The sequence below is a fragment of the Pteropus medius genome, unplaced genomic scaffold, assembly GCF_902729225.1.
Source record: "Pteropus medius unplaced genomic scaffold, Ma_sr-lr_union100, whole genome shotgun sequence".
Lineage (NCBI taxonomy): Eukaryota > Metazoa > Chordata > Mammalia > Chiroptera > Pteropodidae > Pteropus > Pteropus medius.
In genome coordinates this window covers 6745395-6764275 of record NW_024340701.1, presented here as the reverse complement: position 1 = coordinate 6764275, position 18881 = coordinate 6745395, and the positions used below count along the sequence as shown (strand labels likewise).

Below are 18881 nucleotides of genomic sequence, written 5' to 3'. Positions count from 1 at the left end.
TTTTGTAGAATAATTTAGAAAGAAATACCTAGTTTTTTTTTTAAATAAAATAATATTAACCTGGACAGAGAATGTAGAATACCGTATTACAAATAGGAATTATAAAAGCCAGGTCTAAGTCAAGTAAGATGTTTTGGAGGAGACATAACTAGATATGTTTAATTAATTTTTCCCCCTTTTTTGGAGATAAACGTTGGCATAATCAGAGATAGTTAGGTGTAAATGACTTGTATTCTGAGCTTTTTATTTTAGGTAATATTTTTGTGTTTCTATGATACATAGTTATATGATTTCAGTCATTTGACTTCAAAATTTATAATTTAACAAATTAAGCAAGTAAACTCAAAGGTGCTACACATGCAGTTTGCTTTTGCTGATTGTAATTTTTATTTATATTATTAATCTTTGACTCATAGGCCTGAATTTAAGGCATACAGGGCAAAGTGAACAGCAAAGAAATCCGGATTTACATATAATATAGTATACAAAGTATTTCTAATATTAAAATGACTTAACAAAATGCAGTATTTTACTTATAATTTGTGTTCTTTGGTAAATGCACAGTTTTCCTATTTTAGGACAAAATGAGTTCTGACTGATTTTTTAGTGTTCTTCCTGTCTTTTTCCTTAACATTTTTTTTTTTTTTTAGAGCAGTTTTAGTTTCGCAGCAAAATTAAGCAGAAAGTATAGTGCCCAGTACTCCTTTCCCCTACACAGGAATAGCCTCCCTTACTATCAACATCCATTCACCAGAATGGTACATTTGTTACAGTTATGAACCTACACTGACATGTCATTATCACCCAAAGTCCATAGTTTAAATTAGGTTTCATGGTTAGTGGTATACTTTCTGTGTAATTTGACAAATATATAATGACACATGTCCATCATTATAATATCACACAAAATTTTACTATTATTTAAAAATTTTTTTTGCTATTTTTTTACTATCATTTATAAATTTTTAATGCCGGTACCTATTGATTTTTAGATTTTTCTTACCTCAGAAGAATTTACTGAAACTGCTTTCTATTTCAGAGGTGGAGAAAGTCTGTTGACATTGTGTCCCCATGTTTATAGAATCAAGTTTGAAGTAGATTAGTGGTACTGTTTAGCAGGAAAGTCATGTGGGTATGATCTTACCATTTAGGCTCTATAAATTGATTTCCTGTGTTGCATAGAGTGTAGAATTTTCTTTGTTTTTCTTGTATTTTCTTTGTTTTTCTTGTATTTTCTTTGTTCCATTTCCTTTTATGTTAATTGTGGAACATCACAATTATTTCCCTTGTAGTTGTTCTTATTGAATAATATAAAACATTTTACTAAAATTCCCTTGTTTTGATGACATACTGCCTTAATTACATTAGCACTTTCTTTATGAGCATTTGACTATTATTTACTAAGTAGGCTTTCTTATATTTCTTAAACTTTTTTTACTATTTAGTTTTGAGAACAAATTTAAAAAGTTTTCTTATGTCTCACCAATTTTTAAAAAATGCTTTTGTATTTTAAATAACAGATTTTTTTTTTTTTTTTTAATTAGTTAGTTTGCCTAAACTGGATTTGAAGCAATTCGAACTGCTGGAGATCTGCCATTTTACAATAACACAATTGGAAAGAAAGCAGGTTTTCAAATAATGGAAGAGTCTAAGACCTCTAAAAATGAAAATCATGAACCAAAGAAGAATACTTGGGCTGTTTCTGAAGAAAGCAAAACGGTTAAAGTTATAACTAATCAAACTTTGAAAGCCAGAAATGATAAATCCATAAAAGAAATTGGGACCAGCTCTCCAAATAGGAATAGTAGTAAAAAAAATAAGCAAAATGATATTTGTGTAGAAAAAACAGAAGTTAAATCATGTAAAGTAAATGCTGCTAGCGTTCCAGGTTCTAAAGATTTGGGGTTAGTTCTTCGAGATCAAAGTCATTGCAAAGCAAAAAAGTCACCTAATTCACCAGTAAAATCAGAAAAGCTATCTGTTTCACAGGCAAAAGTTGAAAAGGCATCCAGTTTACAAGCAAAAGTAGAAAAATCACCAAAGTCACCCAGTTCACCAGTGAAAATAGAAAAGGCATCTAGTTCACTGGCAATGGTAGCAGAAAAAGCACTTAGTTCACAGAAGAAAGCAGAAAAAGCACCCAATTCTCAGATGAAATCAGAAAAGGTTCCCAGTTCACCAGCAGAAGCAGAGAAAGTGCCCAGTTTACTGTTGAAAGAAAACATGAGACAGGCAGAATTACAGCACATTGGAAAAAAAATTCCAATTTCCTTTACTTCTCTGGACAAAGTGAATATTGATGTCATAGAGGGAGAAAAATCTGCTTTGGAAAACTGTCCACGATCTCAGAAGCAACAAACATGTACAGATAATACTGGTGATTCTGATGATAGTGCTTCAGGAAATGAAGACATATCGGATGATTTGAGTAAGTACAAATTAGATTATCCCACAAGCACATTTTTGGAGGGATTTTCCTGTATTAATGTTCTTTAGATTATCCCCAGATTGATTTTAACTAATTAAAAAAAAGACATTAATAATATGGCTCTTTAAGCTAAAAAAGAACCTCTACATTTACTATGGTAGATAAAAAGCCTGAGCAAATATAAATTTAGTGGCTCCTATAGTCAAATATGTTTGCATCCCGCCCACCACTCTTTTTTGCCTTTTTAAAGTATACAATTTTGTGGTTTTTAGTATATTCACAAAGTCGTGTAGATATCGCCACTGTCTCATTCTTCCTTTTCATTACCCCCAAAAGAAACTCCATATTCATTAGCAGTTACTAATTACCCCTTCTCCTAGCCACTGCCAACCACCGATCTACTTTCAATGTAGATTTGCCTATTTTACATAAATAGAATCATGCAACCTGTGGCTTTTGTGTCTGGCTTTTTAAATTTAGCATAATATTTTCAAGGTTCATCCATGTGGTAGTGTATATCAATACATTATTCCTTTTTATTGCTGAATAATATTCCATTGTATGGCTATATCACATTTTGTTTATTCTTTCATCAGTTGATAGATCCTTGAGTTGTTTTTTATTTTTTGGTTATTATGAAGAATGCTGCTATGAACATTTGTGTGGATGTATGTTTTCATTTCTCTTTGAGATAGATACATAGATTGATTTTATATATATATATATATATATATATATATATATATATATATATATAGAGGCATGAAATTGTGGAGTCATATGGTTTTTCTAGTTAAAGTTTTTTTTGTGTAGTATAACACGTACAAGATTTACCATCTTTAACCATTTTAAAGGTAAAATTCAGTGGCATTAAGTACATTTACAATGTTGTATAACCATCACCACTAACTAATTGCAGAACTTTTTCATTAGCCCCAAAAGGAAAACCTATACCCTATTAAGAGTCACTTCCTATTTCCCCCTTCCCCCAGCCTGAGACAACCACTAATAGGCTTTCTGTTTCTGTGTATTTTCCTATTCTGGATATTTCATAGAAACAGAATCATACAATATGTGTTTTTTTTTGCGTGTGTCTGGCTTCCTTCTTTAAACATATTTTCAAAGTTCATTATGTATATATCAGTACCTCTTTCCTTTTTAAGTCTGATGCTTTAGACTGAATTGTGTCCCCTCAAAATTTCTGTGTTGAGGCCCTGGCTCCCAATGTGATTGTATTTGGAGATAAGAGCTTTCAGGAAGTAGTTAAGATTAAATGAGGTCATAGAGTGGAGTCCTAATCTGATAAGATTGGAGATTTTATAAAAAGAGGAAGAAGAAGATCTTTCTCCCTGCAAACTGAGGAAAGGCCTAGTGAGGAGGACACAGTGAGTAAGAAGGTGGTTGTCTGTAATCCAAGGAGAGAGCTCTCATCAGACGGCAACCCTGCTGGCACCTTGATCTTGGACTTTCTTGCCTCCAGAACTGTGAGAAAACAAATTTCTGCTGTTTAAGCCATCCAATCTGTGGTATTTTGTTATGCGGATATGTCACATTTTGTTTATTCATTTATTCAGTGATGGACATTTGAGTCGTGTTGACCTTTGACTATTGTGAATAGTATTGTTATGAACATTCATATACAGGTTTTTGTTTGAATACCTGTTTTCAGCTCTTGTTTTATGAGAGTATTAATATCTCAGGGAACTAGTGTTCTGTGGAACAAAGTTTGGGAAACTCTACTTGATGTTATTTAGTTTTGATGTTTATTTTAGAAAATTAAGTGATTTTATTTTTTTAACTTAAAGATATATAGCTTTCTCTAATTATATTGGCAGAAATGATAATTTTGCAGGATTTGCTGATATTAGTTTCCTTGTGCAAACCAAGTTGTATATATAGAAGAGAAGTTTGGGATATTGCTTTGCTAACAGTGCTTTTTTGTGAAACGTAGAAATAAAACTCAGATTTCACCATTTCTTTTACAGTTCTGTCGTAAAATTATTGAACTATTTCTTTGAATATTAGGACACAGTTGCAGATTGATCATGGTGCATTATTGTTCCCCTGGCAATGATTTAAGAAGCACTTAGCTAACCTACTGACACTTCTATTTGAATCCTTTTTAAAATATCTTTATATAAGAGTTTGCCTTTCTGTTCTGTGCTCTTGGGTAGGAGCCACATCACCTCCAGCGGCATACTATTCTTTGTTTAGAAAATTAGATCAATAGAATTGACCGTCAGAGTTCCTTTAGATGCATGCAGTTGGCTTTTGAAGGCAGAGTGGGGAGATTTGTTGATTATCTATGAGCATTTACTTTTAAAAGTGCTTTTAGATACATCCAAATTTATTTAACACCTATTATTTAATTAATTATTTTATTCATCTGTTAAGTCAGATGTGGTCTAGGCATTGTTTTAGAATCTGAAGGTACAAAGTTAAATAAGATCTAGTCATTGGCATCAAGGAATTCATCTAATGTAGGAGATAGATAAATGAATGTAAATTACATTGCTGTGCAAATGTGAGATAATAGAGGGTGCTATTATAGACTATAAAGAATGTCAGTTGTCTTCTGAAACAGGTGACACTTAATTTGAATTTTGCAGGACAGGTAAACATTACTAGCTGAAGTGGGGAGGGCCTTGTTGGTGGAAGAATCGGTGTACATAAAGGCATTGAGATTTGAAGTAACAGCGATCCATTTTAGCACAGTTGGTATGAATGAAGTGAAAAGTGTTAGGGCAGGATGTAAGGCTACAGATACAAACATTATAGCTCTCTTTCTTGAGGTCTTAGCTTAAAGTTTCAGAGATGCCTTCCCTGACTCCCATATCTAAACTTGGTCTCCCTCTCAGTTACTTGCTTTTTTCCTTTATAACAGCGGTCCCCCAATCTTTCTGGCACCAGGGACTGGTGCTCCTATGAGAATATAATGCCTGATGATCTGAGGTGGAGCTGAGGCAGTGGGTGATGTTGGCGCTGGGGAGCGGCCACAAATACAGATGAAGCTTCTCTCGCCTGCCGCTTACCTCTTGTTGTGTGGCCTGGTTCCTAACTGGCCACAGACCTGTGGGTACTGGTCCTTGAGCTGAGGGTTGGGGACTCCTGCTTTATTTCACTTACTACAACTTGGAATTGTTGTATTTATTCTGTTTACCGCCTTCATGAAGGCAAGGACTGTGTGTAATACACTAGAGAGTTTAAACTTTATTCTGAACTCTTTGAAAGCCTATAATCATTTCAAGCAAGAGAATAACACGACTCGATTTATATTTACAAAATCTCATTGGTGGTGGAATCTACTATATTCCAGGTACATATTGTTAGGTGCTGGAAATGCAAAGATGAAAGCACATAGTCTATGCCTTAAAGAGATTACAATCTAGTTAGTAGGTAGAGTAGCAAAGGAAAAATACTGATGTTATGAAGATATCCATGAGTTCAGTGAAAGTGAAGAAAGAAGGATCCTGGTATGGATTTGTGGTCTGGAGCATATATGTTCTTTTAGTTGCTACTGTATAGTGATAAAGTCACTAAAGTGACTTTAGTTAAGTGACTAATCTTTTGGACTTAAAAGAGCTTTTTATCATATTTACTTCAGAGATTCTACAAGATGGTTATGTTAACCTTGCATAGTGAGTCTAAGTCCTATTTGTCTCTTGATAGATTGGAAGAACAAGATAGGCATTTGACCCATGCAGTCGATTTTTCTTTGTGACTTTTGATACCATGTGCATCTCTTATACTTATGTTTTACATAGATATGCCAACTTACACAACCAAGGAAAGAATATTTTTTTTGTGTATGTATTAATCGAATGTTTTTCTTTAATTTACTAGTTCTGATGATTGTAACTAAGTGATTGCTTCCTTTTCTAGGTAAAATGAAGAATGATGACTCTAATAAAGAAAATTCTTCAGAGATGGACTATTTAGAAAATGCCACTGTGATAGATGAATCTACATTGACACCTGAGCAGAGGCTAGGCTTGAAACAAGCAGAAGAACGCTTAGAAAGAGATCACATCTTTCGACTTGAAAAAGTATACTATGTTGTTTTAGTTATTTGGAGGAAGATGCATGTCTCATAACTTTTCTTTCCCAAGTACAGTTCTTTTTATTTTTCTTCTATTCCTAAAGCTGAGATAGCATTTATCTTTCTTTCTCTCTTTCCTTTCTTCTTCTCTCTTTCCTTCTTCTCCCTTCCCTCCTTTTGTTTAGCACATCCTTATATTTGTGAGTCTGACTTCATTCATTCCAGAGGTTCACAAACTGTGGCCTACCCTTTTATTTTCTTGTATGTGTGTTTTGTTTCTTTTAAATCGTGGTAAAACATACCAAGCCCCTTGTTTTTGTAAACAAAGTGTTATTGGAACACAGCTATGCCCATTTGTTTACATAGTGTCCATGGCTGCTTTTGTGCTATCATGGCAGAGTTGAGTTGAGTAGTTACTACAGGGACTATATGGTCCGCAAAGCATGAAATATCTACTATTTACTAAAGCATAAAATGTTTACTGAAATATTACTTTGGGAGAAGTTTGCTTACCGTTGATTTACTTACTCATCAGATAGATCCTGGGTGCTTATGTTCTAGGTAACGTGTTAGGCATTGGGAATATATTGGTGAAAATGGCACAGTTTCTACCCATTATCAGTTAACAGTCCTTTTGGAGTCATAGAAATAAATTAGAAAATACTGCATACTGTTTTAGACTTCTTCCTTCTCCCCCTGCTTTTTTCTCTTCTCCTTTCCTTTTTTTTCTCCCATGTTTACTGAACCTCTGTGTGTTAGGAACTGTTCTAGCTATTGGTATCTTGAGTACTAATTAATTTCTTAACCTAGAAATACACATTCCTAGCCTTAACAATAAAAATACTGTGAGGTATTGAAGGAAAAGAATTATAAATTAATCCATTCACAAATAGGTACTTGGGATATTTGTGAGTATGCATGTAAGGAAATAGGCCCTTTCTCTTGATAAATAATGAAAGAAAGAAATGGTCAGATTTTGTATAGTTTAAAAAAGTGAGTTCATAGCTGAATTGAAGAAAGCAATCCTGGGTTATTAATAGAACTTATGACAGAGTAGTCACCTTATGAAAATAGAAAGGAATATCAAACAGTAGAGGCCTATAGTGGAAGAGAGAGTTTGAGCTGTGCAGATAGTCTCACAAGACCGTAGTTAGAAGTCTTTTTTGCAATTTGCTATTTTATTTAGTTCTGTTTTTCACTTTCTCTTTCTTAAGCCTGGAATTAGTAGCTATTCTGGATCTGCATTGTTAAGATAAATATTGAGTGAATTCATGTGCTGTGATCTGGTGATAAAAAGTTGAATTAAGGTATGCGTGGCATTTTTAAAAACATGATACTGCTCTTTTGGTAGTTTTCTAAGTAGTATAAGACATGTAAGCATATTATAGTAATAGTAATAATAACAATATTGCTTGAAAACGAGATCTTAGACAAAGGAGTGACCAGCTTGAGCTGGGGTAAAGAGGCTTCAAATTGGAGAATGCTTTATAAGGAGATGACATTGGAACTGAGTGTGAAGAAGTGACTAGTTGACCAGATGGATTGCAGAAGGGTGGTATAGGTAAATTATATGGAATGTATAAAGGAAATGTGAAAAATGTATTTTTAAGAAAAATAAGCAGAGAACTGGATGGGAAGATACATAAGAAATTAGATGGGAAAGGTCAGTTCTTGGGAGAAGGAAGAAGTTGGGGTGGAATGGATATTTGATGTTAGTAAGAAAGAATGGCCTGGGGTGAAGGATAAGCTTGGAAGCATGGAAAACATTTTATTTCTTATTGAATTTAGAGAGCAGTAATATAAAACCAGTGTGCCAATAACCAGCATAGATGTCTATAACCCCTTTCTGACATCTCGTTTCTTGCGCCCTCCGAAATCTCTTTGTTTTCAATCTAATATACTTTTAGTTAACATTTTTCTTTACCAACTTTAGACACTCATTAATAATAATCTTACCAACTTGTTTGTTTATTTCATCAGGTCCTTTTGTTCACAGTGCATATCCATAGATTGTCTCATTAAGGAGTAAAGATGTAGATTTTTAACCCTTACCAAAGAAGGAATAAATCCAAACAATTAAACTTCCCTGTAGTGAGTGTTAAATATTGACTAGGAAATAGTTAGAATAGAATCTCCATGCCCAGAAATTATATTCTAGCTGGTCTACAGAAACTTTAAAAGTTTAGTGGTTTGTTTGTTAAATGGTAAAATAAAATGTATCTATAATAAAAGAATTTTAAAACATTTTTCATTTCTCTTCTGTGAAACTAGAAGTTTCACAATGGTAAGAACATTTTTGTCTTATTTGCTGTTGTGCCTAATACAGTACATTGCACGTAGTAGTTGGTCAGTAATTAGAGATAGTTTGCTTAGTGGTTAAGTGTATGGGTTTTGGAGTCACTGAGTTTAGCTTTGCCACTTACAGGTTGAATACCATCAGATAAGTTATTTAACCTCTTTAAAACTCATTGAAATGGAGTTAGTAAAAATGACACCTAGCTCATTGGGCTGTTGTGAGGATTAAATAAGATAATGCAAGTAAAGTTCTTGGCACAGTGTCTGAAATGTAGTAAGGACTAAATAGAAATTAGCTACTTGTAGAATTAGCTAATTATAGAATTATCAGGTAGGGCAATTTTTATTATTTTAAGGACATTAAAGCAGACTCCATTGTTAAAAGTTTTATCCATGGTCAGTTGAGATGTCATCCCAGGCCTACTAACTTCGCATTCAGTGTTCTATCAAGCTTTTCTTACTAAAGGAATCCAGATATATCCTTGTCTACTATCATTTTACAATTGAAAAATTCACATGAAGAGTGATCTCATGACTCTGGTAATAACCTCATTAATATTCATGGTTTAGATATTCTGTATTTATGCTTTCAACTCCTGAACCCAACTCTTTGTGCCTGTTCCACCACTCTTATCTTGAACCAAGCCAACATCATATCATTTCTTGATTATTGCAGAGTACTCATAATGGCGATAAGCAATTCCAGCTTTTATTTCTAATATAAAAGTGATTCTTTTAAAATATTGATTCGGTCTTGTAATTCTCCGCTCAAAAACATTTAGTGCCAGAGTCCTTACAAGGGGCCTTGTGATCTGGTTCCCTTTACCTTTTTGTTCCGGTCATACTAAGCCTTTTTGCAGTTTCTCAAACACATTAGGCAGATTCTCACTACAGGGCCTTGCCGTTCACATTTCCATTCTCCTTGGAGTGTCTCTTTCCAAATATCCACACAACTAAATCATTTTAAGTTACTTTATCGATAAAGTCTTAAGTGATGACACTATTTTTAAAAAGCAGTTAACTGCCCTTCCTATATTCCTATTTATTTGTGCATTTGTTTATTTCCTATCTCCTTACACTAGAATGTAAATTCATAAAGACAGGGATTTTTATTTTGTTTATACGATTATGTCCAGCTCCTGGAAAAATGTTAGATATATAATATGAGCTCAAAAAATATTTATTGAATTAAGGAGTAGTTTTAGTAGGAAACTAGAAAGTAGAAGTCTTTGTGAAGGCTTAAGTCATTCTCCAATAGGGACAGATTTGAAAGAATTTTTATACTAAAGAATTGGAATGTCTACTTTTAGCCGAATTTTCTTATTTGCATCTTGCCTTGGACAAATTATTTAATCCTTGCGATTTAGTTGTTTCGCTAGTAAAAAGGGGAGTCCTCATAGGGTCGGTGTAAAGTTTATAGATACCGAATACAAGATGACTATATTTATTTTTAGTCTGTGGCAGGACTCTTGCTAAATTTGGGGGTCAGATTTTTCAATTAAACAAAATCGTATATGTAATATTCCAAAATGAGGAAATCTTTTTGTCAAGAGTTGCAGCTTTTTGAAGTCTCTGATCTCCTATGATGACTATTTTGAAAAGGACAACTGTCTCTTGGGTATATAAGTACTGATTTGCTTGTTAAAAACTTATTCCTTCAGTGCTTATTTTTGTCTCTTATACTTACATAATTGTGTCATTCACATATATAGTCAAAAATTTACTTTTCTGTTTTCTGAGAAAGTACATTTTTAAACTTTTCTTTTCAGCGCTCACCAGAATATACCAATTGCCGGTATCTATGCAAACTTTGCTTAATTCACATTGAAAATATCCAGGGAGCTCATAAACATATAAAGGAGAAACGACATAAGAAAAACATTTTGGTAAGTTCTTATTACAAAATGTTATATTTATTTTTTGAATGGTAAAACTATATCAAATATTTTTTATTTGTGCAAGTAAAAATGTGATATTTATCCAGTCACATATTAATAACTGAAGTGATTGTGTTGAAAGCTGTAACTGCCTTTTTTATCTTAGGTAGTCAGGAAGGAGAATCGTCTCAGAGACCTAAACATCCTAAACTATATTGATTCCTAAGCTTAAAATGGTCAGGTATAGTAAGTCCACCTGATGTTTATGAGTCCTTATGTGTTAGGTCTGGACAGTGGTGAATAAGATTGTCAGTTCTTGCTCTCAGAGTTTCTAAAGTGTTGCTGAAGGCATACACTGAGGAAATAAGTATCATGAGTATCAAATGTGCTAAGGAAGTATACTTAGTCTAGAATAGGGACAGTTCCTCTGAGAAAGTAAGATTGTGAGTTGAATCTTGAAGTAATAGTGTAAAAGGCAGAATGATGAGTAGCATAGAGGGGTAAGCTGAGAGCATTGTACACAAAAAAAGCAGCATGAATAAGGGTCTTTAAGTCAGGAAAAGACATGGCACATGGGGAACTGGAAGAGTCTAGTATGAGTGGGGCAAAGAGAGCGAGGGGGTAAATGATGTGAGGTGAAACTGGAGAAGTTCAGACCATGCATGGCATTGTAAGCTTTAGACTTTGAGAATTCATAAATTCTTCGGTTATTTTTATTAGAACATTTTATCAACATAGATTTGAGAAGAGTGTTTTTTATTTTAAAAATCAATTGGTATATTTGTATTTAAATTTTCTTTTCAAAGTTATAATAATATATTAACCTCTCTCTAAGTCACAGCTCATATGTCTTCTCTGAGAAATACTCTTTTATCTGACCTTCCTAACAAGTCTGGATTGGGTATTCCTTTTCTGCTCCCATAGTAGCATGATCACAGAAACCTAATTCAGGACGTGTTTACATAGTGTAGCGATTAGCACATCTGCTTTACACGCAGAAGGTCCTGGGTTCACACCCCAGTGGAACCATGGTCCATGGTCTCCAGTCATGCCACCCTGAACAATCCGATGTCTGATCTCGGAAGCTAAGCAGGGTTGGGCCTGGTTAGTACTTGGATGGGAGACCACCTAAGAAGACCAGGTGCTGTAGGCATAAAAAAAACCAAAAAAACCTAACACAAAGTATTATGTCTGCCTTTTTTTTTCTTCTAGACTTCAGTATTTAATATTCTAGAGATGGCAGGTTTAGTTTCTTATTCGTTTTTGTTTTCGCATTGCTTAGAACAGTATGTGCCACATAGTATGTGCTCAGCACATTTTTCTTAAAAAAAAGAATACATTGAAGAAAATCAGGAACTTAGAAGGAAATTATTCAGATTTTACCAGCCTACTATATTGATTTAATTAGAGCTTTAGAAAATGTAGAACAGAGACAAAGGGTGTAGTATAGGATGGTTATCTCTCTAAGAAATTTCAAGAAATGTTGAAAGATGCTGATTATTAGTTTCAAGAAGCTCAGGAAAGTCTAAACAAGAAACTTAAAAAGAAAACCACCCTATACTTGCAGAGTGTTTTAGAACATCACAAAAAAACAAACAAACCTTAAGAGCAGCCATATATAACTTCTACTTTTGATGAAGTTGGAATATCAGAGACTGGATTTACCTTATGCTTGAAATACCCCCGCCCCCACAAAAAAGGACAAAAATAGCTAGCTAACTGTGGTTTTTAGGCAATGAAGGATAGGCAGTGAATGGAAAACAAATGACATGATCCCAATGATTATTCCAGTTTGAGAGAGCTTCCAGGCTGTATTATATGCAGTGAAACCCTGTGGTCCCCAGAGTTGAGGAGATGGACTTGAGTCTAAGGTGACAGGAGTTTGCAGGACAGCATAACAAAAAAGAGGAAGCTCTGCAGAGCTCTATAGGCAGTCCCTTCAGAGTAGTTAGCCACAATACTGATTGGTGGATGCATTTAGAAAGCTTCCTGAAGCCAGGGAAGCAACCATCTGAGAGAACAGAGCTTAGTGCTCACACAGAACTAGGAACAGTATCATCCCACTATTCAGACTGGAAAACCTCATACTTTATGGAGCATTGACGGGAGTACTCAGAAGGATCTTGTTTGAGTAGTGGAGAATATTTATCCCTAAACTAAATGTGGTCTGGTCTTGACTAAAATATTTTAAAAGTAAGACCCCAAAAGATAAACTGTTTCTAGGTATGTAATGTCATTACAGAACAAAGCTTGAGACTATTTATGGAAATACAAAATATTTATCACCCCAAAAAGTTCACATTGTTTGGCATTTAGTCAAAGATTATCAGGCATACAGGGAAACAAGAAAGTAAAAACCATGATGAGGAGAAAAATCAGGCAATTAAATTTGACTTTAAACTGATACAGGAGAATTAGCAGGGAAAGACATTAAGACAGTTAACTGTGTTCCCGATGTTACAATAATTAGAGACATGGGAGATATGAAAAGGATTCAAATCGAACTTATAAAAATGAAAGCTGTATCTTGGATGAAAAATACACTGGGTAGGGCTCTTGGTATATCAGGCATTGTAACAGAAAAAGTTAGTGAACTTGGAAGATATAGCAATGAAAACTATCCAAAATGAAACAGATTAAAAAAGAACTTGAAAAAACAAAAAAGAGCATCATTGAGCTCTGGGATAATTGATATATATGTACCAGTTCTATACAAACTCTTCCAGAGTATTTAAGAGGAGGAATGCTTCTCAACTTAGTCTGTGAGACCCACATTACTCTGATGCCAAAACCAGAAAAAGACATTACACTAGAAGAAAATTTCAGACCAATATTCTTTATGATCATAGTTGCAAAATTTCTAAACATTTTAGCAAATTGGATCCAGGAGTATATTTAAGAAAAAAGTAAGTCATAACTGTGTGGCACTTTATTCCAGCAGGCAGTGTTGGTTTAACATTAGAAAACCAGTCAATGTAATTCATGATATTGAATAAAAAACACTATATGGTCATCTCAGTAGATGCTGAAAAAGCATTTTTAAACACCTGGATAAAAAGTTTTAGCAAACTAAGAATAGAAGGGAACTTCCTCAACATAATAAAGAACATTTATAAAGAACTTACAGCTAACATTGCACTTAATGGTGAAAGACTGAATGCTCTCTCCCTAAGATTTGGAAAAAAGACAGGTTTGAAAATAGTGTAGCTGCTATGGGGAAAAAAATCAAAAAGGAATTACCATATGATCCAGCGACTATTCTTCTGAGTATATACTCAAAAGAATTGTAAGTAGGGTCTTGAAGATATACTTGTACACCCATGCTCATCATAGAATTGTTCACAATAGCTAAGACTTGGAAGTAACCCAAATGTCCTATCAACAGATAAATAGATAAGCAAAATATCATTCATACATGCAGGCATTTCATACAGCTTTTTAAAGAGGAAAAAAAATTCAGATATGTGACAGCATAGATGAACCTTAAGGACATTATGCTAATAAGCCAGGCACAAAAAGACAAATATTTTATGATTCTACTAATATGAGGTACTTAGAATAGTCAAAATCATAGAGACAGAATGTAGAATGCTGATTGTCAGGGCCTGGCAGAATAGGGGTAAGGAGGAACGGAAAGTTTCATTATTGGGTCTAGAGTGCCAGTTTGAAAGATGAAAAGAATTCTGCGGATGGATGATGGCAATGGTTGGAAAGCAGTATGAAGGTACTTAATGCCACTGAATCATACCCTTAAAAATGGTTACAATAGTAAAGTCTGTTATGTATATTTCATTACAATAAAATAATTGTATTAAGATATGTCCACCCTTACCACTTGTAATCAACATGGTATTAGAGGTTCTGGTCGGTGCAATCAGGTAAATGAAGGACAGAAATCAAAGAAAAAGAAATAAAAACCAAGAAATAAAACTATATTTATAGACAATATGATTGTTTATGTAGAATATTCAGTGAAATCTAGGAAAGAGTTATTAGAACTAATGCATGAGTTTAGCAAAGTTGAAGAATATAAGATCAATATGCAAAAACCAAGTGTAATCTATATATAAAATGATATGTAAAACTTGTATAGAAAACACAAGAAGATCTAAATAAATGGAGAAATAAACCTTGTTCATGTTTTGGAAGAATCGATATTGCTAAATGTCACTTCTTTCCAAATTGTAGATTTAATACAATCCCAAACAAAATCCTGAATTAAAAACTGATTCTAAAACTCATGGAAATACAAAGGCCCTAGTTTATAAAGCTGTAATAATTAAGGCAGGGTGGTATTGGCATCAAGTAGATAAATAGATCATTGAAACAGAATGATGAGTCTAGAAGTAGGCCTACACATTTGTATGAAACTTTTTTCACAGATTCAAAGGCAATTCAATGGAGAAAGGATAGTCTTTTAAAGTTATGGTTCTAGACTAATAAGATGCCATTAGAATATACAAAGATATACTAATTAGATATACAAAGAAAAAACTTTGATCCATACCTTTCACTATAAAAAAAAGAAACCACTCAAAATGAACCACAGACATAAATATAAAACCTAAAAGTCTAAAATTTCTGGAAGAAAACAAAATCTTGGTGACCTTGGATTAGGCATAATTTCTCAGTATGACGACAAAGAAAAAAAATGATTAATGGGACTTCCTCAAAATAGAAACTTCTGCTCTTTGAAAGAGATTGTTTAAGAATGACAGTATTAGCCACGACTGGGAGAAAATATTTGCAAATCATATATTTGGTAAATGATTTGTATCTAGAAGATATAAACAACTTTCAAACTCAGTAATAAGTAAGTAACCCAGTAAAAGTATAGGCAAAGATTTGAGCCAATATTTTATTAAGACATACTGATGTCAAACACATGAAAAGATGCTCAACATTATTCATCATTAGGGAAATCCTTACCCTTATTAGAAAGCTAAAATTAAAAAGACTGACTATACCAAGTGTTGTCAAGGATGTGGAGGAATGCAAATTTGAAACAGTACTGGTGGAAATGTAAAATAGTTCTACTTTTTTTAATTGAAATTATTTTAAAATTATTTTTTAATTGAAATATAATTGACATGAACATTATATTAGTTTCAGATATACAACATAATTATTCAAGATGTGTATATTTTGTGAAATGATCACCACAATAAGTCTAGTTAATATCCAGCACCACACATAATTACAATTTTTTTTTTGAGAAGAGAGCTTTTAAGATTTACTCTCTTAGCCACTTTTAAATATATAATACAGTATTATTAAGTATAGTCACCATGCTGTGCATTATATCCCCAGGACTTATTCATTTTATAACTGAAAGTTTGTACCTTTTGACTACTTTAACCCATTTCTTTCCTATCCCCACCTCTGGCAACCACCAGTCTGTTCTTTGTATCTGTGAGTTCAGTTTTTACTTGTTTTAGAGTTCATTTATAAGTGAAACCATATGGTATTCATCTTTCTCTGACTTATTTCAGTTAGCATAATGCCCTCAGGTTTCTTCCATGTTGTTGTAAATTACAAGATTTCCTCTTTTTTAATGCCTGAATAATATTCCGTATACAGTTATATGCTGCATGACGTTTCTGTCAGTGACTGACTACCTATATGACGATGGTCCCATAAAATTATAATGGAGCTGAAAAATCCCCATCGCCTGGTGACATTGTAGTTATTGTAATGTAATGTGCTAACTCAATGCATTTCTTATGTGTTTGTGCTGCACTGCCACATAGGCAAGGTATAGCACATAAATGGAGCAAAGTGTAGCTCAAAATTATATGTACAGTACCTTGTACTTGATAATAAAAGACTGTGTTACTGGTTTATATATTTACTATACTACACTTTTTATCTTTATTTTAAAGTGTACTTTCTCTACTTATCAAAAAAGTTTGCTGTAAAATAGTATGTCGTGTTATGCTAGCAGCAGCCTCATTTATCTTGTGTTTGTTGCATGTCTTGATTGTATCGTTTTTTTTCCTTGTGCTTGATTTAATCTTGCGTTGTTTAGTACAATAACATCCTGTACAGTCCTGTAGCCTAGGAGCAGTAGGCTATATCATATAGCCCAAGGTTTGTGTAAATACACTCTATGATGTTCATACAACAATGAAATCGCCTATCAAGGCATTTCTCAGAACGTATCCCTATTAAGTGGTACATGACTGTATATGAATACCACATTTTCTTTTTCCATTCTTCCATTGGTCGATACTTAGTTTGTTTCCATGTCTTGCCTGTTGTAAATAATGTTGCAGTGAACATGGGGGTGCAGATATCTTTTCGAGTTAGTGTTTTCATTTTCTTCAATAAATAATAGTTTTTAAAAAGTTAAACATACAGCTAATGTACGATTCAGCCATTCCATTTCTCTGTATTTACCCAAGAAAAGTAAAAGCATATGTTCATATAAATACTTGTATATGAATGTTCATTGTAGCTTTAAGTGTAATAATTAGCCAAGAAGTGCAAACAAGCCAAATGTACATCAGTAGGTGAATGGATATACAAAAATTGTGGTATGTCCATACCACATTATACTATTCGACATAAAAAGGATTGAACTGTTGATACAAACAGAAACATAGGCAAATCTTAGAAAAATTATCCTGTGTGAAAGGCTAACAAAAGTGGCATATACTGTGTGATTCTATTCACTTAAAACTTTAGAAAATGCAAACTAATCTATAGTCATTGAAAGCAGGTTAGTAGTTGCCTGAGTACAAGTGTGAAAGGGGGAGGGAGTGATTACAGAAGAGATATGAAGGAATTTTTACATGTAATTAATGTTTATTATCTTGACTATAGTCATGGTTTTATGGTTGTGTACATGTCAAAAATTAACAAAATTGTAAACTTGAAATATGTGCAGTTTATTTTATGTGAATTATATCTCAGTAAAGTTTTTAGAAAAGCAGTCAAAAAAAAAAAAAGGTAAGGTCACCCATAAAGATGTAGCAGTAGGGAATGTGGCTGACTCATCAATAGCAGCAGTAGAAGCCAGAAGACAGTTGAATGCTATCTTCAGAGTCCTGAGGGTGGAGGAAACTCCTGTCAACCTATATTTTTATACCCAGTGAAATTATCTAATAAAAATGAGCACAGAATATATTGACGGACAAATCAAATGAGAATTAACCTCCAGAAGACCCCCAGTAAAGGAAATGCTATAGGGTGTATTTCAGACTAAAAGAAAATGATCCTTGAAGAAACATGAGAGATGCGAGAAGAAATGGAGAGTTAAAGGTATATTGGTTGAATAAAATAACAGTATCAGCAACAATAACAATAGCATTCTGTTTGTCAGAGAAAAAAATACAGACTAGAACTAAAATACTCAACAAAAATAGATATAAGTTTGGAGAAGGTTATCAGTTAAAACTTTTTCAAATTTGTGATTTAGGAGGAGAATAAAGATACTGGTTTATGTTAGATATTGTTAAGTAGGCATGCTGAAATACCTAGAGTAAGCAGTAAAAAAGTACGAGAGTATAGCTTCCAAACAAAGATTAATACAAGATAATGAAAAAGACTCCATCCTAAAGAATGGTCAAGGTGTTGTGTAGGGCAATAGGTTGATTGTAGGAAAAGCAAATAAAAAACCTCAATAAAAATTTGTTACACATATCCAACAAGATAAACTATATTTCCAGTAAAAGAACTGTATAAATGTTAGATTTATAAGTAATTTATTGAGTACTTTCAGCCTCTGCTTTAGATTTATAAGTAATTTATTGAGTACTTTCAGCCTCTGCTTTAGGCACTTTTTCTCTAGAGATCTAAAAATAAAGCACCATAACCTGTGGATGTAGTAAGATTCATAGGCACTGGAGGCAGGCACATAAGCAAATGGTTGAGAAATAGTGTGGTAAATGTCATAATAGATGGTTTTTAGAATATGATACGACAGCAGATTGAGACTTGCTTAACAGAGTTTGTATGGTGAGTCAGAGAAGGCTTAATAGAGAAGGTGAATAGAGAACCTTATCCTGGTTCTTAAAATTATTATCCAGGTAAAGAAGTGAGAATGCACCTTTATAGAAGAGAAACCATCATGTGCCAGAGTCACTGAAAGAAGAAACGGCAGATTGTGTTCAGGGAATAACTATTATTTTAGCTGGATATACATCCACTGGAGGATGTATATAATGGTAGGAAAAAGCCTGATCATGAATGAATATGTATACTGTATTAGAGTGTTTTGATTTTCCTTTGAGGTTTATGG

The 18881-nt window shown here is 33.5% G+C and overlaps 1 protein-coding gene and 1 pseudogene across 1 annotated transcript in view; both read left to right on the top strand.

Moving 5' to 3' along the window:
• The window catches only part of TUT4 (terminal uridylyl transferase 4), a 107982-nt gene that overhangs the window by 28265 nt on the left and 60836 nt on the right, over positions 1 to 18881 (top strand). Inside the window, exons 3-5 of the mRNA XM_039886312.1 lie at positions 1545 to 2428; positions 6311 to 6474; positions 10532 to 10648. Of these exons, the coding sequence (XP_039742246.1) occupies positions 1639 to 2428; positions 6311 to 6474; positions 10532 to 10648 (1071 nt within the window). The 5' untranslated portion in view covers positions 1545 to 1638. The remainder of the gene's footprint in view (positions 1 to 1544; positions 2429 to 6310; positions 6475 to 10531; positions 10649 to 18881) is intronic.
• LOC120581247 (uncharacterized) lies at positions 11678 to 11792 on the top strand (annotated as a pseudogene).